Raw genomic sequence first — 25,380 nt, forward strand, 5'->3', positions numbered from 1 at the left:
AGAGCGAATCAAGTTGGTGGGAGTGACTGCCTCACTTGCCCCAAAGTAAAGGACGCCCCAGGGGCAGAGGGACACACTTTTTCACATGATTGACTTCTCTTTGTATTTGTGAAGGATGGGAATTGCATAAATATATATTTATGTGTATGTGCAAATTGTGACCACATTAAGATCTGTGCATGTCTAAGATGGTGCACACTTAAGTTTTTCACATACACTTTTGGAGATGTACCAGGGAGCAGAAAGCATGGGTCCAACATTAGTACTTAGTTTCATTAGACCATAACTTTCTACAACAGCATTTTTAGAGAAGAACCAAATTGTGTTGCTCTTTAGTGTGAACATCTACCTGTAATCAGTGTTAATCGAGGGTAAAATCCTAATTTTATAGACCCTGGTCTTCTGCCATAGACACAACTTAAGTTCAAAAATGTTCTGCTTTCCATTTTTGTATGACTGGACAATGCCATGTGAGTTTAGCTCATAAGAGACTGAAACTGCAGAGGAAATTTTTTGCAAACCATTATTTTTCTGGATAATCCTAGCATTTTTAACTGAAATCCTGATGAGAAACATGAGGAACAGAAACCTGCACATTTCAATTCACTCACAAACACAAGAGAATGGTTTCCATGGAGAGTAATCTGTGTTAGAGAAGTGGCAATGAGGAATGATAGAGAGATAACTATGAATCTAAGGCCAAATTGTCACAGGGGCCTCAATCTGGTGTCTAATTCTGTGCCTGCAGTTTTGTTCCCATCAGCCACAGGTGCAGTCAATTAAGGGTGAAAATGGTAGCAGTTAGCAATCTAGCTGCATGATTTGTGTGAGCAGTTGTTTTTTGGGCTCACAAATCTGGAAGTTTGATGTCTAAATTCAGTCATTTCATGCTCACAGTTGATTGAACTCACAAAACTGTATTTTAGTGTAGGCATAAAATTAGAAGCTGTTAGTCTTCTCTCCCAGATGCTTCAGCCCTCATGTTTGTTCAGCATTTGCCCCTAGGACAAAGCCTGAACCATTTAAACACTGTCTATGGTTACACCACAGCAGTTCAAAATTCCAAGGTCTGTTGTCTCCAGTTTACAACAAAGAGATCCTTTTGGGGCTGAGGCTGCGATACAAATACTCTGATCGTTGTCTCGATTACCAGAGTCTAACAAATCTGCCTGTGATGGATCTGATTTGGTAAGGTGGCAGCCTAGGGATGAACTTCCTGGAATCCCAGTACTTCGAAGGTTATTGTGGATATAACACGATATTTCTACAAGGCCAAAACATAATAGAAAACATTAGAACATTACATGGATTATACAGAAATTAATAGATTCATAGCATATCATTTCTGCTGTCATTACTAAAGAAAGCTAAAGATGTATACAGATGATAACAACCCATTCTTCTCTAAGCTCTCATACCATCTGGACTGTGGGAAAAGGAAACCATCACTTCATGTCACATTCCCTCTGTTAGTCCTCACAAACTTGCCCCTCCCCCCTTGCTTTCTCTGGTAAGATTCCCCTTCAGCTTTTCAAATCTAATGTATTTTATGGTGCCAGATGTAATTTAAATTCCTAAGGGGATGTTTGTATTCTGCCTCCTTGTGGACATCTTACTTCATTGCTCCACAATGGGTTTAGCCTTGAGATCATGAAAGACTTAGATATCACTTTACTCTGGTTGAAGTGGCTTGTTCCAGCATTTTACTCAGCTCTGCTTTCCTGGGCTATGAGTACACAAGCATTTTTTCTTGAAATTTCCCATTGTTGCATTACCACCAGTACAACTCCATATGTGGGAGTAAAGGTAGAAGTTCTAGGCTAAACCTGCCACTGGTCATCCTGCATATCTAGCCCTGCTCAGAGTAGGTCTAGATTACACAGCATTTAGACACTGGTGGGCCACACTCGCACTCCCACTATTCCTACCACTGGTGGAACTTCAAAAGTGGTAAATGTCAAGAAAAATGCTCGTGTAGACAAGGCCACAGGGGACCAACAAATTTCAACCATTTTACTCAGTTGTGAATGGAGTATCCAGTCGAGGAAGAAATAATAATTAGGGTATTAGTATAAAACCAAATATCAGATATCACATCCTGCCATATTTGCTGCACAGAGGCTGTTTTTGAAAGTTTGATCCTTGGAGATCAGGAAAGCACTGAAACCATTTATCTGACAGTCTGTGAGTGACTGGGAATGTACTCCACTAATGGTGGAGAAGCAGATAGCCAAATACAGTAATTATATGCATATGAGTACCGTATTACTCTTCTTTCACAACCAATGGCACCAATACATTTTACCAAAGCCACTGGGGATTTAAAAGACTCTTAGTACTTCTACAGTAGTTAACACTTTTTTCTCCCCCTTTGACCGCTACAAAGTAATCCTGATTTATAGTTTAATCTTATTTCTAATGGCAACTAAGAGAGAGTGTGAAGAGTAAGTTTGAAAGGTAGTCCTTGAAAGCTTTAATTGGCACCACATGAAAGGGCTTTCAGGTCGACAAACCACAAAGGCTCATTGATGGCCACTCATTTCATAAATGTGACTAGAGTTTATGCATACAGCAAGTGGAGACTAGACCCACAAAGAAGTTGTTATGCCAGTACTGTAAATTCTATCTGCAAGTGAAGAAGAGAGTTTTCTATACAGCTCTATACATTTATGCATTAAGGGCCTGCTCCAAAACACAATGAAGTCCAGGGCAGTCTGATTGAGATCAGCTTCTAAGATACTCCTTGACTTTATCGGGAATTGGATCAGGCCTCAAATGCCATCTCAAACAACAGTATCAGCTCCATTTAGATTAAGACGGAGGAAGACGATACAGAATGAAAAATTGTCTGCTTCTTTATTTGCAGATATTCACAAATACAGTCTGAGATACACATGTGATTATTCTTATATGTGTTAGACAGCCTGTGTTAACTGTCCTTTACGTTGGAGCACCTCAGCATAACTGTGAATTAATAACAGTGTCTGTTAAAAGAGCGGTGAGTGAACCTCAAAATGTTTGGAAATTCAATTTGCATAAATACCCCAAAGTTCAAATGTTTACTTAAAGCTGACCTAAACTGAAGTTGTCTCTCCCCACACCCTCAAATGTCCCATCTATTTTTTTAAATTATTATTATTTCATTCATTCCTGTCAATCTTGCTTTTCCTTACTCCTCCACAATGCGAGGCCTTTCTTATCCAAGACACTCCAAAGTGACCCTGAGTTAGGGGCCTGTGGTAAGGGGTTGCATAGAGGGATTGGGAGGTATGAGAATGTGTTAGGAGGTCATGAAGAGAAAGGTTCTGCCAGCTGAGAAATAAGAGGGCCTGGAGCATATTGGGAGGAAGTACTCTTTTTCATAGGGTGACCAGACAGCAAGTGTGAAAAATTGGGACAGGGGTTGGGGGGGGGGTGATAAGAACCTATATAAGACAAAGCCCCAAATATCGTGACTGTCCCTATAAAACCAGGACATCTGGTCACCCTACTTTTTCTAAACCAGTACAAACCTTAAAAAAAAAAAAAAAGCAGAGTTTGGTTTAATTCAAAATAACCCCTGAGATTCAAGCTGTTTAAGTGATTAATTGTCCATTAAGGGGCTTTTGCACTTGGCAGCACACGCTGACTTCGCTATACATTATTTATTTGTTTTAGTCCCAATATTTTGAAGACCAGTCTTGAGGACATTTAATGTGTGAGAAAATTTGACAAATGAGGCCCACGCAATTCACCCAGAAGAACCATCTCAACTTTTGTGGCTTGTTGCACTTTTTAAGTCTTTTCTAGAGTAGAACAGAATCAGACAAAAACAGAAGGTGCAGAATGTTACTTCTGTGGAATGCTGCATACCACAATAATTTATGGCTTCAGATGTTTATACACACCACTGTTGTCATCAAGTAAGAATCTGGAAGGAATATCCTGAGCCTTATTTAGCATGTATAAGTGATAGAAAGCTAGCTGTCCTTCTCCAGTTTCTGGGAGTTAAAATGAGAGCCAGTTGGATCACACAGATTTCTCCAGGGATCAGCAGAAGAAATAATGTTTGCTTTTGATATTCCTCTTTCAGTTATACTGCAGTTTTCTTACGACAGGGCAATGGAGCCACTTCCTGGTCATTAGATTACAACCTCTATTTTGTTTGGGGATGGGGGAGGGGGGAAGACTGAGTACAGCAATAAAAGCCAAACTTTCCATAAATACCTTTTTAATATAGAAAGTAACCGAGAGCCTCATTCTGCAACCCTTACTCAAGTTAAATAGTATTTCACATGTTTTTTCTACTCAGTTCAATGTGAATACTCACCTATGTCAGACTCAATGTAAAGGCTGCAGAATCAAGACCTAAGAGGGTTGGTGTTTTTGTGTCATCTTCCACTTAAGGAACAATGCAGAATTTCAGAAATCCCTTCTTACAAAGATCAAATTAAATTAGATTCAACAAGTACATTAATACCTTTAAAAACTGCCTGCATTATACATGTACCTAGTGCTATAGGAACCTGGGGTCAGATTGTGGCTTGCTGTTTGAAAGGTGGCTGAGGTGGGAAAGAGTGCAAGGGAACTGGATTTTTAAGAATAATATTACTGCATCTTTTCCGATCCACACTAAATATTCCACATGGTGATAATGACACCAATGGAGTTACCACTTTTCAAATGGGTACTTACTTTAGTCTCACTATTGTAAATGGCACCACACATAATCTTTGGATAAGAGACAGAATAGTGAAATACTTCTGTTATCACAGTAGCAGCCATGTTAGTCTGTATTCGCAAAAAGAAAAGGAGTACTTTTGGCACCTTAGAGACTAACCAAATTATTTGAGCATAAGCTTTCATGAGCTACAGCTCACTTCATCGTGTCTTTTATTTTAGCCTTGTGAGAATCAAAGCCCCAAAGAGACCATTTTTGAATAAAATTTTAAGTATGATGCATTTTCACAGGGAGTCCATCAGATCATTTGGTTAGCTGATGTGGAGGAATATTCTGAAGAAGTGTGTTAATTCTAAAAATCTGGAGAATACACTCATTATGTCAGGTTTCAGAGTAACAGCCATGTTAGTCTGTATTCACAAAAAGAAAAGGAGTACTTGTGGCACCTTAGAGACTAACCAATTTATTTGCGCATAAGCTTTCGTGAGCTACAGCTCACTTCATCATTATGCCAACTCACATACTGGTAGCCCCAGTTGGTAATGATATTGACATTAAAGGTAGTTTATGTATTTGTGAAGTGATAGTGTGTCACGTTACCATTTTATTCATTCAGGAGTGGTGTTTCCCACAGTCTTGTTATTCTAAATGGCACATTCACAAACTTTGGATAATAGACCGAGTAGCAAAATGCTTCTGTCATCTTGTCTTTTCTCTCAGAGTTACTGAAAAAACAGCGGGATGGAAGAGGGCATTTTAGTATAAAATATTTTGGCACAGTAGAAAGTATTTACCCAGTAAGCCCATGAGATCATTTTATTAGAAGGTAAATGATTAGTTGACTTGGGAAAATGTGCTGAATAGCTGTCTGAATTTAAAAAATCTGGAGAGTCAACTCATTATACTGAATCACACATAGGTGGCCCCAATTCGTAGTGATATTGGCATCAAATGTAATCTATTTATTCATGCAGTGAAAGCCTTTCACATTTGTGCAGACCCCTCTTCTTGAATGAAAAGTTTACACAATAATTAGAGCTTCTGGGGATATTTTGTGTTTATTTTTCCAAACATTTGAAGTATTCTTCAGCATCTGTCTATGCTGCCATGAAGCAGAGTTTCCAGAACTATTTTTTTCTGACACTGTATAGTATTGCTCCTCAAGCTGAGAGGGTTTGAGCTATCAAATTTGTGGTACTCCCCAGTGCCTACTTGACAAGAAATAGTGTGAACCTGATATCTGAGTTTGAGGAAAACAGAAGATAGGCCAAATTGTTTTAGCAGGGTTTGGGGAGATTGAACCAAGGTTTAACACCAAATCTGCAACTCCTTTCAATAAGATCCAGCACGTAAATATCCATTTAGCTCCCAGTGTCATCCTCCAGTCTAAGAAAAAACCCTTGTAAGTGTTATACCATATGCATGACGCAAATGTGAGCTGTCACAGGTTTGTAGTCTCTCTGGGAATCAAACCACAGCCCTGAATTGTTATTAGCCTAGCAGTTGTTATGTTGTGACTAGAAAGTGAAAATAGGTATAAATATCATGCATCATGGCCTTTAGAAATTATGCGAGATATCTGGATACATGTGCCTGACTAATGCAACAAATACTTCCTCCCACTCTCTGAAATGATCTAGTGCCCCACACAGCTAGTTACATTTTGAAGGGCTGGAACACCATAAACATGCCTGGTGCTCCTCTTCAGCTCTCCAGCTAATTAAGAGTGCCCTTCTGTCCAAATAGAAGAGAGAGAGAACAGCAAAACCACCTCTTCCAGACCATAAAATGTACTGTTCATCCATCTTGCCCAAAAGCCTAGTTAAGATATTAAAGATATTTTATTTGGCTAGTTTGCTCAACTCTCAGCATGGTTAACTCTCAGCAATGCAACTTAATCATTAGCATAGAACTGAGTGTTAAGAGGTATCACTGGGGGTTCCAATCCCATGGTCCTTAATTCCTTCCTCAAACTGCAGGACTCTCATCGAGTAGTCTCTGTCTACACTGAAATTAATTGAACTACTCCCCCAGAGTGACCAGTTGTTAAAGTCTGGCTCTTTGTGTCTGTTTATTTCTAAAGAGCCAGAGTCTGCTGTCCTTACTCTCACTAAGTAATTCACTATTCTATTAATATTCCCACTGAAATCAGTAGGCTAGATTGGCTGAGCAGGGGTGAAAGATCCCTCATCCTTTTGCTCATCCTACCTGCGTCTTATCTGAAGGGCAGTCCCTCTTTCTGAAACGGTGGGATGGAAGAGAGTGGGACCTTACTTGAGATGGGAAATAAGCTATATTAATTCAAGAGCCACACAATCACTTTTGTGACACTGAGTCAGTTTCTTCCCACAACTTGCCCCTGGGGTGAAGTATTTGTTTATCAACCCTTACTCACTGCTGAACCTAAACAGAGCAAACCTTACTATTGCTCCTAGCTACTTTCATAGTTCTTACAGCCTTTGTAAAATCAACTATAGGGAATGTAAGAGACAGAAGTCATTCTTGCTTCCCATTGTCATGATACCATACAGCAGAATAGGACCCACTGAACAACAGCCTGGTGTTGAGTAAATCATGAAAACTAGACATAAAATAGAAATTGACACTCACCTTCTCCTCCCTTAAAGAAACTGTTTAAAGATTGGGGTCAAATTGGAACCTAGTGCTAGCATGGTCACTGTTATTATTATTATAGCACCACAGAAGCCTTGAATAATTACCCCCCCAGTTTCACAGAATGGTAAGAAATGTGACAGTGACTGATTCAGGGCATAGATGAAGAGATAAGGAATTGGGCAGTGTTTCAGCATATGAGCCTATTAAAAGAGAAATACTTGTATATTCTGCCCATGTTCAGCATATGAAGGGAAAAGTTTCTCCTTACTATTTTATTCCATACACATGTAAACACATACACAAATCCAAATAGCTGTGTGTATAAGCTATGAAAATGTATTTTACTATGTGGCTACTACCAGTACTGAAAGCATATGAGCAAAAAGCTTCCATATGAGGAGAGATTAATAAGAATGGGACTTACCAGCTTGGGAAAGAGATGATTAAGGGGAGGATATGATAGAGGTCTATAAAATTATGACTGGTGTGGAGAAAAGTAAATAAGGAAGTGTTATTTACTCCTTCTCATAACACAAGAACTAGGGGTCACCAAATGAAATTAATAGGCATTGGGTTTACAAAAAACAAAAGGAAGTATTTATTCATGCAATACACAGTTAACCTGTGGAACTTTCCGCAAGAGGATGTTGTGAAGGCCAAGACAGCAACAGGGTTCAAAAAAGAACTAGATAAGTTCTTGGAGGATAGGTCCATCAATGGCTATTAGCCAGGATGGGCAGGGATGCAAAACCATGCTCTGAAGAGTCCCGAGCCTCTGTTTGCCAGAAGCTGGCAATGGGCCCCAGGGGTAGATCACTTGATGATTACCTGTTCTGTTCATTCCCTCTGAGGCACCTGGCATTGGTCACTGTCAGAAGACAGGATGCTGGGGTAGATGGACCATTGGTCTGACCCAGCATGGCTGTTCTTATGTTCTTAAGTTAAAGGATAACTAAACACTTCTAAGCCATTTTCAGCTGTATCTTCCCCTGAGAAATTTGTAAAATTGAGCATAGAAAACTTTCCTCTGGAGCATTTCAGCATCCAACAGCACATTTGTGTTGGGGATTGGTAAAGGGGCAAAGCAGAAAGCCAACTGAAGCTCTTTCACTGAAATTAAGTGCACTAATTTACAGGTCTTGGAGAATTCATTTCTTGAATGCTAGTAAAAAAATGTAATGAGTTGTTGCAAAATGATGACCAAACCCTATTCATCACATCTTAGATTAAGGTGTATCTAATTGTGTGTGCGATTGATAAATCATCCATAAAAGTAATGCTGAGGAGATACCAATAAAAATGTAATGAATGCTTATATTGTGTTCTCAAATAGTATCAGTCATATTACTGGGAAAAATAAGGTAATGGAAATATATTTATTATGATTAATAAAGCTCTGTGTACAAGGATGTCACAATTTCCATTTTAACTAAGTTAATTTTGTTCTACTAAAGAAGTTGTTAATATTAAAACTGGTTGGGAATTTTTGCCAAAACTTTTTTTTTTTAATGCTGATTCATCACAACCAAAACTTTTTGCAGAAACATGGATGTTTTGGTGCAACTTTTATTGGGAAGATTTCTCAAGTCCAGGATGGAATATCTGATCAAAATCACAGAGAGAGTGTGGTTAGAGCTCTCCCTTGAGATGTGGGAGATTTAGGTTCAAGTTCCTGCCCTGAATCAGGAAGACCAGGAACTTAAACCTTGACCTCCCACATCCCATGCATTGGCCTAACCGTGGGGTATTGGCTATTCTGGGGTATAGTTCTTCCTCTCCAAAAATTCTGAAAGGTGTCCTGTTTGGTTTTAAGTAGAATGAAAACCAATTCTGAAATCTCAAAATTTGTTGCAAAAAGGAATTCTTTGTCTAGGACTACTATATATGAGCATGGAATATACAGAAATTATCAATGAACAACCCCTGTTAAAATTGTATAGATTTCTAAAAGTTCCCTCTGTAAGCCAAATCTGCCATGTTTTATGATGCATGAACTCTGAGGGGCAAATTTTGCTACCAGTTAATGGATAAATAATGTCCAAAGGGTCAGATTCTGATCTCAGTTACACTGATGTAATTCTAGTCTAGCTCCTGTGACTTCAATGTAGCTATCCTTCTATTACTCCAGTGAGACTGAGATTAAAATCAAGCCCACAGACTTCAGTGGGAGCATGTATATGTTCAAAGATCGAATAGGGCCTGTATGTGTACCCTGTATATGAAGTATGGAAATGTGACTTTAATACAATCTAGCTTTGCTCTGTTGTTCGCATACATTGTGTGAGGTGGATACAACATGTTGATGAGATTTTGGCTCTATTTTTGTCTGAAACTGATCCTACTAAGTTGGATGAGATACCTGAATTACTTGGCTTCAGTCATGCAACTCAAGATGGAGATCAAATCAGAGGAATAGTTTCCCTTTCATCAATGTAGTGTTGTGGAGACCAGGAAATAAGTTTGGCTGCCTCATGTTTTTTAAGGACTTATCATCATGAAACAGATGAGTGTCTATGAATGACAGCATGCTGTGCCACAGTCAGAATCCAGAGAAGCTCTGCATGGTTTCAGGGCATTTTCTTAGACAAAAAGATATAATGGAAAATAGAATATGAGGGTTGGAAGCATCTAGTCCAACCCCCTGCTCAAAGTAGGACCAAGCCCCAACTTTTGCCCCAGATTCCTAAATGGCCCCTACAAGGATTGAACTCATAACCCTGGATTTAGCAGGCCAATGCTCAAACCACTGTGCTGTCCCTCCCCCAAATCATAGAAAATGTAGGGCTGGAAGGGACCTCAAGAAGACATTTAGTCAGCCCTCTGTGCTAAGGTAGGACCAAGTACACCTAGACCATCCCTGACATGTGTTTGTCTAACCTGTTCTTAAAAACCTCCAGTGATGGGGATTCCACAACCTCCTTTGGACACCTATTCCATGCTTAAATATCCTTATAGTTAGAAAGTTTTTCCTAATATCTAACCTAAATCTCCCTTGCTGCAGATTAAGGCCATGACTTTTTTTTCTATTTAAAGTGGGCATGGAGAACAATTGATCATCTTCCTCTTTATAACACATATTTGAAGACTGTTACTAAGTCTCCCCTCAATCTTCTTCTCAAGACTAAATATGCCCAGTTTTTTTAACCTTTCCTCATAGGTCAGGTTGTAAAACCTTTTCTCATTTTTGTTGCTGTCCTCTGGACTCTCTCCAGTTAGTCCACATCTTTCTTAAAGTGTGGCGCCCAGAACTGGACACAGTACCCCAGCTGATGCCTCACCAGTGTTGAATAGAATGGGACAATTACCTACCATGTCTTACCTACAACACTGCTATTAATACACCCCAGAATGATTTAGCCTTTTTTGCCAGTGCATCACATTGTTGACTCACATTGAACCTCTGATTCACTACACCCCCCATATCTTTTTCTGACTAATCAGTTATTCCCCATTTTGTAGTTGTGCATTTGATTTTTTCTTCCTAAGCATAGTGCTGTACTTTGCACTTGTCTTTACTGAATGTTATTTTGTTGAATTCAAACCAATTCTCCAATTTCTCAAGGTTGGTTTGCATTCTAATCCTGTACTCCAAAGGGCTGGCAACCCCACCCAGCTTGGTGTCATCCACACATTTTATAAGAATACTCTCCATTCCATTATCCAACTCATTAATGAAAATATTTTATAGTACCGGACCCAGGACTGACCCCTGCAGGCCCCTACTAGATATGGCCCCCTAGACTGACAACAAACCATTGATAACTACTCTTTGAGTATGGTCTTTAAACCAGTTTTGCACACACCTTATAGCATTTTCACCTAGGTCATATTTCTCTAGTTTTGTTATGAGAATGTCATGTCAAAAGCCTGACTAAAATCAAGATCTATCAAATTTACAATTTCACCCCTATCGACAAAGTCAGTAACCCTGTCCAAAAAAAAATTTGGTTGGTCTCGCATGATTTGTTCTGGTCAAATCCGTGTTGGCTATCATGTATAACCCTCTTATCCTCAAGGTGGTTACAAATTTATTGTTTAATAATTTGTTCCAGTATCTTTCCAGGTATCAAATTAGGCTGACTGGTCTTTATGATTCCACAGGTACTCTTTGTTCCCCTTTTGTTCCCATAGATGAAATGTATCAAAGTTTGGTTACTTTCCAAAGTTTGAGGTGGGTTTTGACATTGAAAAATTGCCCTTCATAGGGAAATGATGCAAAATAACTGCATTTCCTAAAGTACACAAAAGAAGCTCCTGTGGATATTAGGGGAGTGCAGAAGGGGAGCTACTCTCCTCCTAAGATGTGCAAAAGATCTCTTTTCTCCATCCAAAATAAAGTTGGAGGCTGTGGCTGACCAGAGCTTGTAGGAAGATATTGGGGACAAGTGTGTAGGGACATGCCCAAGCACTGATGAAGCAACTGTAAAAGAAGAAAGCTTATTAAAAAGATATGTTCCAGGGGAGATCTAAGTTCTACTTGCAAGCATTACCCCAGCTGTAGACCTGGCAAGGAGCATAGGGCATGGGCGGCAAGTATCAGAGGCTGGGGGAGGCTGAGTCTCCCCAAACAACCAGGTGTGGCCCTGCCCACACTTCACCCCCAGTCCTGTCCTGTTTCCCACTCTGTGGGTGGCTCTTCTCTTGTGCTATGTCCCCAGCTGGGGCCAGCACTGGGGCCGTGCTGCCCGGCCACCCAGTGCTCCAGGGCTGCGGCCACACTGGCCAGCCTCCCAGCTCTCCAAGGCTGGAGTGGGCTGGGGCCATGCTGCCCAGCCTCCCAGCGCTCTGAAGCCAGAAGGGGCTGGGGCCATGCTGCTTGGCCTCCTGGCACTCTGGGGCTGAGATGAGGGGAGGCTGGGGCCACGTTCTAGGGCTGGGGGTGCTGGGACTGTGCTGCCTGGCCTCCCAGCACTCTGGGGTTAGGGGGGCTGGGGCCACACTGCCCGGCCTCCTGACACTCCGGGGCTGGAGGTGCTCCGGGGCTGAGGGCACTAGCCTGGTGAGGGGGCCAGCGGCTGCAGTGGGGGGGTTCTGGGCATGGAAGGGGCGGGCCTGGGGGGCTAGCCTCCCTGAGGCAGTGGTTCACCTGCCGCCCTTGAGCATAGGAGTGGCTTCTCCCTTCCTTTGCTCTTTAGTATGTGGGCAAACTGTGGAGTTTCCTGGGGAAGAGGCATCAGAAATTGGGGTTGACTAGGGAGTAGGAGTGTTGGGGAGATGGTGAAAAGGAGACTTTGGAGATAGGCAGCCACTGAAACTGGAGTCAGGTTTCCATGGATCATGATGAGCCCTACACAGAAAATTTTCAGCAGGACCAGGCTCCCACCAGTTACATAGAACTCTGCTTCCACAAGGGGGCAGAGTTCAGGCTGTGCATACAACCTCATCTTTGTCATTGCTTCGCACTTGATTTCTTGCCCATGCAATCATAGCATTATCTTAATACAGTTAATTTGTATAAACTGTATTAACTCCATAAACCATGGAATTTTCCAGATTATATTGGGAATAACAATGATCATGGCAACATTATTAACAAGAAGGAATGAAAAATAGGTGTGATGTGTGCAGATAGATTACAACCCTAAATAATTGTTTCAAATTGAAAATATTATAATCCTGTGGTCTTTTTGTATTGTTGAATCTGGGAACTGTTTTTTAATCTTTGGAAGTTTTCAGTAAGAAGGGAGTTACAGTACATTTCTTGTTAAGATGGTAAGTGCTCTAGCAATGTAGAGAGAATGTTATAATCAGCATGTTCTTGTATGGCAATATGCTGTATTAATCTGATCATGTTTTCAATCACTTTTAGTAAAGTGTATCTGCATTCATAGGTATAAACCTCCTTATTATTTGTAAATTACAATTTGGAATGTCATGATTTATTTTATAGCAGAAAGCTATTAAATGAATACTGACAGCACTATTAGTTCTCTGATTTTGAACTGAAGTACAAGTCAACTCTATTTAAGTCACTGTCTTCAGAAGCCACAAATAAATGTGCAGTTAAAAGGGTTCCATAAGTTAATAAGAGCAGAATTAGTAAAGAAGTGAGCAAGTTAGGAACATAGAAATTGTCATGCCAGATCAGATTAATGGATCTTTTAGTCTAATATCCTGTCTCCACCAGTGGCCAGTACCCAATGCTTTAAAATAAAGCAAAACACTAGAGATAGGTCAATAACTAGATTAATTCAGGTTTCAGAGTAACAGCCGTGTTAGTCTGTATTCGCAAAAAGAAAAGGAGGACTTGTGGCACCTTAGAGACTAACCAATTTATTTGAGCATGAGCTTTCGTGAGCTACAGCTCACGAAAGCTCATGCTCAAATAAATTGGTTAGTCTCTAAGGTGCCACAAGTCCTCCTTTTCTTTTTTTAGATTAATTCAGAATACAGAGAATAGGCCTGGTGTTCTATAAATATTTAGATAACTGAATATGAGTATTACTTATCCTCCAACCACCCCCAACCGCATCACTGGAAAGTAGAACCCATCTGAATTCCATACCCTTTGGGATTCTCTACTTATTTTTGTCCTCTGAAAGAGGTCAGTTATGGCCTGAACTATGTACTCCTCTTATTTACTTTTCCATGTTGAATGCCACCCCTCCTCCTCAACAGCTATTCAGGAAGCTGCATGTGGTTGGAATTGCCCTCATACCATGAAAAAGACTTCTGATGTGGCGGCAGGGGACTGTCCTGTGTACATAATGCATCAGCCAGGCAGGAAAGCTACTGTCCAGGGCTTCACCATTGTACTGACTATCTGAGGTGAAGACACTCCAGACTCCTAGGCAGCAGTTTCCAGCAAGGAAAGCAAAAGTGTTTGCCTACTTGAAGCACTGAAGTAGGATGTTTAATTACCTGTTTTTCCACCCTGTCTAAGGGCATGGCTACACTTGCAGATGTGGAGTGCTTTGAGTTAAACTGGCCTTCAGAGAGCACAGTAGGGAAAGCGCTGCAGTCTGCCCACACTGACAGAAACAAGCGCACTGGCGTGGCCACATTTGCGGCACTTGCAGCAGTGTTGGGAGCAGTGCATTATGGGCAGCTATCCCACAGAACACCTCTTCTTATTCTGGCACTGTGGCTTGTGGGAATGGGGCGGGGAGTGCGGAGCATTCTGGGTCCTGTCCCAACCCCCCATGATTCATCGGTTCACATCCCAGCGATCCCTGTGCTTCCGTCCACATTTGGCGCCATCTTTCAACGCTTTTTGTATTGTGCGCTCTGTCTTCCCTTTTGGTCTGCGGGGATGGAGCCCAAACTGCTGAGTATGCTGACGAGTCTCGCCAGCATGTCATGTTTGGCAGTCAAGTTATTCCTTATGATCCAAAGTGACAGTGAGGGCTCCAACAATGATATCGACTCGAGTAACACATATGACACGAGTTTGCTTGTGGCATTCACGGACATGCTCACCACCACGGAACACCGCTTTTGGGCTCAGGAAACAAGCACTGAGTGGAGGGATCACATAGTCATGCAAGTCTGGAATGACGAGCAGTGGCTGCAGAACTTTCAGATGAGAAAAGCCACTGTCATGGGACTGTATGAGGAGCTCGCCCCCATCCTGCGGTGCAAGGACATGAGATTGAGAGCTGCCCGATGGTGGAGAAGCAGGTGGCTATTGCAATCTGGAAGCTGGCAACTCCAGACAGCTACCGATCGGTCATTAACCAGTTTAGAATGGGGAAGTCGACCACTGGAATCGAATTGATGCAAGTTGGCAGGGCCATTAATCGCATCCTGCTCAGAAGAACTGTGACTCTGGGTAACATGTATGACATTGTTGATGGCTTTGCACAAATTAGTTTCCCTAACTGTGGAGGGGCGATAGATGGCACACATATTCCAGTTCTGGCACCAGCCCACCTAGCCTTCACGATGGCTATACTGCATGGTGATGGGAGTTGAGTGCAGAGAGTAAGGGTCGTAGTTTTCAGGGCTGGGTGGTGAAGCTACAGGTGTTGGAGGCAGCTGGTGGTGGTAAGAACCCAGATGTTGGGGAAAATGGGTTGGAGGTGACATGGGGGCACAAGGGAAAGAGTTTTGGGACCAGGGCTGCGGGGGGGTCGGGCACATTAGTGTTCTGCCTGCATGGCTACGAGCGCCTGGATCAAGTCTTGGTGTTCCATTATGCTTATCAGCTGATCCATGCTTTGCTGTCAGAGCACCACGCTTTTGTGCCAGCGCTCCTCATTCTGCTGGTGGATCCTCCTTTCAGGGTCCCACCGCTCCTGCAGTTTTTGATTTTCATTACTTGAATGCTGCATTACTTCATGCAACATGTCTTCCTTGCTTCTACGTGGCCTCTTTCTGATTCTTTGGAGTCTTTTGGCCGGTGATAATACGTACAGCTGAGATCTCAAGGTTGCATCTGTAAAGGCAAAATGCAACACTTAACAGAGGCAGCATTGTTCACACCAGACAGAGCAATAATTCCCACATACTTAAGGGCAAACACAGTCTGCACAATAGCATAATTTGCCTGTCCCAAAGCGAGCACACATAACCCCCGGGAGTCCCAAAATGGTGAGTAAGCACAGGGTCAAGCGTGACTGACTGTTTCACAGCTGTACTGTCCTCTGGGTTTCTGTGCCTTGGGGAGAGCCAACAGTGGCAGGAGGCCCCTACACTGAACACTGTCCCCACATTTTCCACAGCGGTTCATCATGGAAGATATCTCGCTGCTGAGGGTTACCTGGGAAGCAAGGGAGGGTCTTCTACTGCAATGCAGATTCCGCCCTGGCCCATATACAGCTTGCCTATGTGCAGCAATGGTCCCCCTGCCCCTCACAGCACAGTGGAGTGGACAAGTTATTCCTACTGGAACAAGGACCACAGTAGCTCTCCCGAGAAACCTGTGCAAGCACATTGCCCATGTTCTGGATGAGACCTTTGAAGAGATCACTGAGGCTGATTAACGCGATGTGAGAGAGCACATCAACGCCCTATTCCACATCTAGGCATGCATGCAGCCCTAATCCTCCTCACCCCAAGAGCCCACACCAAATAACTTCCTTCCCAAAATAAAAGCTGCTTACTGGGAACCTCCTCTGGTGTTTGTCCTTCCCCAAGCACCAGCCACCACGACTGTCTACCTTCCTCCGGGCTTGAGAACAGCTCCTGGCTGCATGCATCTAGGGATTCCAGGGTGTCTTCCTCCACCTCAGCACCCTCGCTCCCATTTTGCTCCTCCTCCTCCCGCCTTGTTGCACTGGCTTCCGAGATGTCCATGATGGTACTCGGAGTGGAGGTGCGGTCGGCCCCAAATGTCGCGTCCAGCTCTTTGTAGAAATGGCAGGTCTCAGGGGCAGCACCGGAATGGCTGTTTGCCTCGCGGGCTTTGCGGTAGGCATTCTGCAGCTCCTTCACTTTAATCCTCCACTGCAGTGCGTCCCAGTCACGGCCCCTTTCCATCATGTCCCTTGATATCTGCCCGAAGGTATCGTAATTCCTACGGCTGGAGCGCAGCTGGGACTGGACAGCTTCCTCCCCGCAAACACTGATGAAGTCCAGCACCTCACCATTGCTCCGTACTGGGGATCGCCTGGCACGTGGAGGCATGGTCACCTGGAAAGATTCGCTGCGAGCACTCCATGCCTGGCTGAGCAAACAGGAAGGGGATTTTCAGAATTCCCAGCGAATTTAAAGGGCAGGTCTGATGGTTGGTCACCTGAGGGCAGGGCAGTAGAGTTCAAAGTGATGACCCGAGTGGCTAGCACTGGCATTGTGGGACACTTCTGGAGGCCGATCAGAGCACACTATAGGACCAGGGCGTCCACACTGGAGCTGCGGCGCTCCAGCAGGGGCTCAGCAAACGTTATTCCACTCACCAAGGTGGAGTACTAGCAGCGCTGTAGCCATGGAGTCAGAGCGCTCTACGTGCCTTGCCAGTGTGGACGGGTAGTGAGCTAGTGCGCCCGGGGCTCCTTTAATGCATTCTAACTCGCAAGTGTAGCCAAGCCCTAAGCTGCCATAGCCATGCCTTTTAATAGTCACAAATCATCCATCTTTATGTAAATCATTCTCTATCTCAAAGGCCTCCTGCACCAATAAATGATTTTAAGACTTCCTCTCTTCTACAACTTAAACCAACTTCTTTTTCATCAAGTCCTATCTGTTTCTACACAATAAAGCTCACCCCTCTCTGGAAAAAAGATTAATAAAAATCTTTATGGCCTTAAACCACATCCCCATCTTAAATTCAGTTTATCCCTTGGTCCTATTATAATATTTACCACCACTACAACTAATAATAATCATGGCCCTGTTCCGGTTGGAAGTTAATCGCATCCTACTAGATCAGAGGTGGGCAAACTAAGGCCCGTGGGCCACATCCAGCCCGCGGGACTCGCCTGCCCGGCCCCTGAGATCTTGGCTTGGGAGACTAGCCCCTGGCCCTTCTTCCCCTGTTGTTTCCCCTCCCCTGCAACCTCAGCTCACTGCGCCACCAGCACAATGCTCTGGGCGGCAGAGCTGCGAGCTCCTGCCGGGCAGCGCAGTTACAGAGCCGCCGCCTGACCCGGTGCTCTGTGCTGCACGGTGGCGTGGCTGGCTCCAGCTGCGCGGCACAGCTGCCTGTCCTGGTACTATGGGCGGCTCGTCTGTAGCGCCGCCAGCCACCAGTGCTCCAGGCAGCACAGTAAGGGGGCAGGGAGCAGGGGGTCTTGGATAAAGGACAAGGGAGTTCAGGGTGGTGGTCAGGGGGCGGTGGTGTGGATAGGGGTCGAGGCGGTCAGAGGGCAGGGAACAGGAGGGTTGAATGGGGGCAGGGATCCCAGGGGGGCAGTCAGGAAGGGGGGGTTGGATGGGGTGGCGGGGGGCAGTCAGGGGCAGGGGTTCCGGGGGCAGTCAGGGGACGGGGGGGTGGATGGGGCAGGGGTCCCAGGGGGGGCAGCCAGGAATGACAGGAGGGGTTGGATCGGGTGAGGGGGGCAGTCAGGGGACGGACGGGGTGGATGGGGCAAGAGTCCTGGGGAGGGCCATCAGGGGGCAAGAAGCAGGGGGGGTCAGATAGGGGTCGGGGGCCGGGCCACGCCTGGCTGTTTGGGGAGGCAAGACCACCCCTAACCGGCCCTCCATACAATTTCGGAAACCCAATGTGGCCCTCAGGCCAAAAAATTTGCTCGCCCCTATACTAGATGCTGAGCACCTTTTAATTCTCTTTGGGTTCAGAATGAGTTGTGATTCAGTGTGCTCAATAACACAATGGGGGTATTTAGCACATTGTAGTTAAGGGCCTTTTCTTCTAATACAAAAGACATCATCTTCCTCTTTTCGACCTTGCTTTAACCAAGGTGGACTCCAGTCACTTCATTTACATAGATGCAAACCTTTACTTGTAGACCTTTCAGATCTACCTGAACAATGCAATCCAATGGACTCATTAGAATTAGATGTTAGCATTTATATTAAAATATATGTAATGCAAGCTCCTAAATTTACTGTTTTGGGGTAACCTGTAACAGATTGTATCTTCTGTCAGACCTTCTGGGTTCAACATATGCAATTTATGTAGGTTGGTTTTATTAACTTCATTTTTCCATTAGGATAAGAAAAAAACAAAAACTAATCTGAATATATTTAGCTTTACTTTGTTAATTAACCTTAGTGATATGTAAAATTTAAAGTTTTACTGTTTTGGGTAGTGGCTTTATTTCTATCATGTACAAAAGGTGCTCCAGTAATTCCAAACTAACATGCTGATGTCTGAAATAAAATAACTTGTCAATAGTATAATTTTATTCTATTGATGTGCACAGGTAATTTCCCATGAGAAATGAAATATTTCTCTTTAATCATTTAGAACTCCAAATGGGACTCAGATTAATGGAACCAGATGGCCAATCTTCACTACCACTGAACAAAAATACTTAACATTAAACACTGATGCTTCAAAGATATATACAAAATTACGTGCCCAGCAGTGTCGATTCTGGAATGTATTTTTTCCCAAAGTCCTGGAGATAACAGGTAAACTTTTGGTAAATATGCATACATAGGGTATGCTGCTCAATACAAGCTCACTTTCCTGATAGTAGCACTGTATTTCAATTTGAATCTCCAAGCTTATATTTGAAAAGGTTATTTCAATGGAATCAAATCCTGATGTCTTTTCTCAAGCAAACTCTCATTCACTTCAGCAGGAGTTTGCCTTGTTACTCTTCAGTGTGTTATGCAAACACAAATGTGTCTGATAGAGAATAGGTCTGTCTGCTTCCATGTGAGGGGCTTTTGGTGAAGCTATAGTGCAGCAGGCTGTTAATGCTGGAAGTACCAAGTTCGGTCCTCAGTGATGACCATGATGGCCAAAAATGGGAGCTTGTCTGGGATTTGAACTGCCATGGGTTCAGATGCTTAGACTGGGTTTTCTCTACCCTTAGTACCTAATCCACAGAGGATGTGAGTTTACTGCTGCTGCTGCCAGCTGCGGGATTTGGTTCTTTAGGACCACGCTGTAGAAGCTTGTGATTTATTTCTGGAGTTCCAGGGCTCAATCTCTGGTGACAACCATGCAGTAGTTATATAAAGACTGTGTAAAAAGAACGGAGAGACCTCAGGGTTTAGCCAATGCAAAATACCACTGGATTTTAATTAAGATTGTCTGCATAGTGCTTTAGGAGTGTTTTTCTAAATCACTTTTCATAATTTTTTATTAGTGATGGATAATTGTCACCAGGTTTGGAGTTATAGTTTCAGGGAGGTTTGGAGTTTGGGTTTAGTTATGAAGACTGAAGATTTTGGAAACTTTGCTCTGTGATCCAAATCCATTCAGACTTCAATACCTGGCTAGATATCTCTTGAAAACTGATTTTCCTGTCAGGGTTCTGGTAGCTTGCATTTTAATGAGACAATGGTACAGATGAGGGTTGTGAGCCTCTGGATGTTCTTCAGGAACAGTCTTTATAAAAAAAATGTCAGAGTTCCAACCCTCATCTAAGCCTAGAAGGAAAGAAGTGTGTGAAAAGCAAATCAGGGTTTGGAAAGGTTAAATCATAATTTCACACCCTTCCATAAGGTTCAGTTTAAGGTTGGCTCTAGAAGTGGGTAAGTGTCCGTGGCGGCAATAGTTTGTTTTTGTTCTGTTTTTCTGAAACGGTTAATTCATTCCCATTCTGTGCCCTTTGGTCTGTTACAGCTCTGATCGTGCTCCTACTGAAGTCATTATTACTTTTCCCATTTACTTCAAAGGGAGTGTGATGAGATCAATATTTTTATACTCGATTGAGATCATATCACGGCAGTTTACTGGACTTGAAATCACAGAATCTAAAGGGATAGGACTGGATCATGGGAATGGTCTCAAATTGTCTATTGAAACCATTTGCTTTAATCTATTCTGATCTATTTAGGTTCTTATAACTATGCCACATTATCGGAGTGCAGTGTTCCCATTCACTTCAATAGAAGTAGGTTGGGCTCATTAGTATGTTGTAGGTGATGCTCAGTAGCTCTCAGCATCAGACCTCATTTTATTAAATAAAAAAGGGAATGGAAGCAGCATTTGTAACCAATTCAAAGTATTATTTGCTGACTGGGTGACACTTTGCTGTGTCTCTTATCACGACACCCCGCCATTTGGCGACTACGTGGGAGATTTTACAAAATAGCAAGTATATTTTTTTGTGTGCAAATTTGGGTCATTTTCAGGTGAGACATGGGTATTTCAGATGTACACAAAGTTGGTTTAATCCATGTTTTGATCATCAGGCATTACTCATAAAAATGATAATTGTATACTCCATCTGTTTGGATGATGTTATTGATATACGAATGTACTGTGTATACCAAATGTTCTGTGACACGATTTATATCAACACACATGCTTCAGCATCTCTTGGCAGGCCAGCAGAGTTGCCTTGCATGGCCTTGGGCTGGGAAGGATTACAAACCACCTCTCGCAATCTGCCTAGAAAAATGAAAGTATGTTTCTTGATCTACCATAAATCATTTCTTTTAACCCCTAATTTAATATGCATGCTTAAAATATTTTTTGAAAGATTCCATAACATACTCTTGACAAAAGTAAAGGAAGGAGACTGAATGTTGCTAGTGGGTGGTGGTGTTTTGGCACTGCCAGTCTTTAGAACAGAAACGTTAGACCTTTGTATATTTATGTTTCCTACACATAACCTATTCCAGCCGTGAGAAAAAAATCATTTTAATTTCCACTGATAAACTTCCTAGGCTGCACTTTCATTGCAAAGGTTCCTTTCAATGAACCACTGAGTACAAAATAATATTTTTGAAATCTCTTTAGTTCCCAAAGGACTCAAAGCACTTTACATACCATAGACAGAGATACATCTGCAGATCACTTTACCCAGCACTGAAACACAGCCACCTCTTAGGTGGAAAGTCACAACTGCTTTAATGTACAGCAAAACTGCACAACATTAGGACAGAAGTGAAGAAAAATATCATATCCAGTTGAAAGTGCAGCTGGAATTTAGGTAGACAGGAGTGTAATGTTTCTAACTGGAATCTGAAGAGGACACCCAAACTGACATGTCTACTCTTGCAAAAAGTGCAGTTGAATATTTTAATTACCTCAAGTGGTCAGAGCCTCAGTTTTATCTGAAAAATGGCACCTCCCGCTATGATGTGTCCTCTGTCATGATGCTGGGGAATCAGTTTGGTACTGAGCCACCCACTAACTCATCTTCCTTTGCTATTCTGTTTATTACTTTGAGGTCTCCTATCTACATAATGACCAGCACCAGTGCTGCTCAACATGTAAGCAAAGCTTGGTCGACCACACTCTAGGCAAGACGGACAGTTGGCTAAAGAAGTAAAATATAAGAGACAGCAAAATGTTTAGTGACTCCAGGCTGCAAGGGTGGATCTTTTCCAGTTTCCTAGAGAAGTAAAATGCCCAGAGCTGGCAAAGCTTATAGTATGGCTGCAGATTTAGAAAATTAATAAGAGAAAAACAAATCTCATATATCCAGATAGCAGGAAGAGACACAAATGGAAATGCCAGTCTCTGAATATTTCTAAAGTATTTACTGTTGGTACAGTTTTGTGGGTTTTCTAGTGTCTTTACTTTGGGGTGGATTACCACGCTATCTTTGAGGGCCTTAGTGGCAATATATATATTTTTGTTCTGACAATACAAGTAGCCTGGTAAATTGGGCCCTGGAATTGTCGGGCGCGTGCTCTTGATTCTGAAGAAGACAGAACTCTTGCTGCCTCAGGTCGCAGTCCTGCTGGGAGCTGACGTGTCCAGCAGGGGACTGAAAACCCTCAACTCTCACTGGCCTTAAGAAAAACTCAGGGCGCTCAACACCATGGGAGGAACAGGCTTAAATATTTATCGTGCACAAAGGCAAAAAGATTAGTCTGCGGGTATTAGCACTGGCACAATTCACAGCAGTCCTCCTGATGACAGATTCTAAAAGGGTTATCAGGTTTAAGAGCCAGAAGACATTAGTCCTTAACTGTAAGGAATAGGAACTAGAATCATGGATTCATTTTCTCAAAAGAAGTTTGTTAACTCTTTAGCAGCCTCCAGTTCTAAAAGATCTTAATGATCAAAATATTGTGTATCCAAATGAATGTTCCTTCCAATACTCCAACAACCTGTAATGCATCCAGAGCCCTAACTACCACTGTGTCTGTTTCCCCTTGAGCTGGCTATAGGTAGAACAACTTTCAGTTTCCACTCCATTAGTTCCTCTGGTCTTTTTAAAAATATATATATTTTTAATTTATAGTGAGATTGTGTCATTATATATTACCTATGAAATAACAAAACAAAGATAAAATGTCAGAATAGTCCTATCAATGGATTTTGTGAATGTGCTAAGAAAAATATCCTAAGAAAACTAAGAATTAAGCTTGACCATCTTACATGTACAAAAATAGTATCCAAAAGTATTATACATTAGACAAATAGTCAGCTGTATGTAGATCATTAAAATGCCTTCTCATAACACAAGAACTAGGGGTCACAAAACAAAATTAATAGGCATCAAGTTTAAAACAAACAAAAGGAAGACGTTCTTATGCCACAAGTCAGAAAGTTCAATATCAGAACCAGTTTCCATATTACTTTGGGTTAGATTCAGCAACCATAACTCATGTTGAGTAGTCCCATTGATGCCAGTGGGACTAGTCTCAGAGTAAGGCAATACTTAATATAAGGGTGGTAGGATATGGCCCCTAAAGTCCTCTGCCCATTCATTTTATTTGTCTAACCCCACCCTCCTGCACCCTAGTTAGTAAGGGAGGTAAAACTTATTACGATATTGTATCATCCAAACATTTCTACTTACTGTTAGAAGAAAATAAAAATCTGGTGATTTCCTTAAAAACAAACAAGCAAATAAAAAAATCTGCTTTGTTGGTTAAAGCTGCACAGATCTCCTGAAATTGTATGGATGACTAAAGAATATCCAAGAGAGATTTCAAAATACACCTAACCCTCCAGAGCTTTGTACCTGGACAGTTCTTAATATTTATCAGAGCTAAGAGTCAGGAAGATATTTGCAGGTACAGTACCTAATAGCAACTGGGTAGGAAGGAAATATTACTCCTGCCTTATGTTTCCTAGTAAATTATACTATATCATAACTGTTACATGACCTCTGTCCAGCTCCTAGTGTCCATAACACAAAAATACATTCACAACTGGTGCCCTTTTTGGCAGATTTAACAGAGGGGCAAATAAGGGCATGGAGCCAAATTTATCTCTGATGTAACTCCACTGAAATTAGGGTACTGTGACATCACCAAAGCCATGTGGGAAGGGATGTGCTGCCAACTGTTTGATCTGTGGGTATCTTGAACACTTTGCTTTCTTGCTTTGTCAAACCAGCCCCTTTCATGAGCATTAAAGGCCTGATCCAAAAAAGATTCTCTTTAGCATTAATTATTATGTATCTATTGTTCATTATTATTATTTATTGTTATTTTTTATAATTTATAATTTTTATTTATAATCATGTCCTGCAAATCTTTTTTGGATAATCAACTACAAAACTTCTCGAGATTTGCAAATATAAGGAGATTTGGCCATATAAAACTGCATTTATGCTGTTGCATCTGTTAAAATGTATTAATTATTTCATTGGTTGACTTTTGTTATATGGTAGTGAATTCAAGTAACCTCATGCTCTGAATTGTAATTATTGGTCAAGATGAATTCTCTAATCTCTTTTTGCCTTCTTTCTGTCAGCCCATCTAAGTCACAGGTGGTTGCTTCAAAGAGATTGATGATGTTGGTGATAATGGGATGCATTGACTTGTGACTTCAATTTTGATCTTATCACTGAAAAAGAGCAAACAAATGGGAACCCAGGTTCTTATTTCAGGGCTTTAGTGTCTCTCTTTCCTTTTTAGATTCATAATGGTGGCTAGTTTGAATTTCTCATTCTCCGTTTTCTATAGCTCACTCACTTTTTATTAATGTCGTTAGGTAGCACTGAAGTGTCTCATAATTTATGATCCAGATAAATTATTTCTGATTAGAGATGTATGGACAGGAGATGTATTCAACTTTATAAAAAATTTGGGCATGAATACTTTCCAGTCATTAATACTTCACAAATATCTGAGCCTCTGTACCTGAAATATTCAGGAAGAAATGTAACAGTTGTCTGAATCAATAATTGGGCAACTTTGCATGGATAAATGAGACTGGATAATCATAATCAAGCCTAAGAAAAGCAATAAGATCCAGGTGTTTTTCTCAAAATAGTACTAGTAATGGTCCAAAGCTAAATTACCCATCCATTTGACATAGTTGCAAATAATCTGGCTTTATCTAAGAGTCTGATTTCTTATTTAAAGTAAAAAATATATATATAAGCAGAGAGCAGCACTTTATGGTGAAAAAAAAGTGACTGTAAAAGTAGAACATTTAGTATTGAGTATATCTGCTCCTTATAGGTCTTATGAGTCATATTTACATAGTTTATTGACCAAAAAATGTTTTTAATGTTATCAATATTGGGAAAGCCCAAGTTTTGGGGGGTTTGATAATGAGAAAACTGGCCAGGAGAAAATAAGAAATTACCTGAACTTTTCCCAAAACTCAAATCTAGTGAAGCCCTAACTATTTTGGAGCTTTGAAAACAAAAAGTTTGGTTCATCTATTT

General features: G+C 41.9%; 1 protein-coding gene across 1 annotated transcript in view; it reads left to right on the forward strand.

Moving 5' to 3' along the window:
- The window catches only part of BCHE (butyrylcholinesterase), a 42,076-nt gene that overhangs the window by 13,325 nt on the left and 3,371 nt on the right, over positions 1 to 25,380 (forward strand). Inside the window, exon 2 of the mRNA XM_077826601.1 lies at positions 19,086 to 19,252. Coding sequence (XP_077682727.1) covers positions 19,086 to 19,252 — 167 coding nt within the window. The remainder of the gene's footprint in view (positions 1 to 19,085; positions 19,253 to 25,380) is intronic.

The sequence above is a fragment of the Eretmochelys imbricata genome, chromosome 9, assembly GCF_965152235.1.
Source record: "Eretmochelys imbricata isolate rEreImb1 chromosome 9, rEreImb1.hap1, whole genome shotgun sequence".
Lineage (NCBI taxonomy): Eukaryota > Metazoa > Chordata > Testudines > Cheloniidae > Eretmochelys > Eretmochelys imbricata.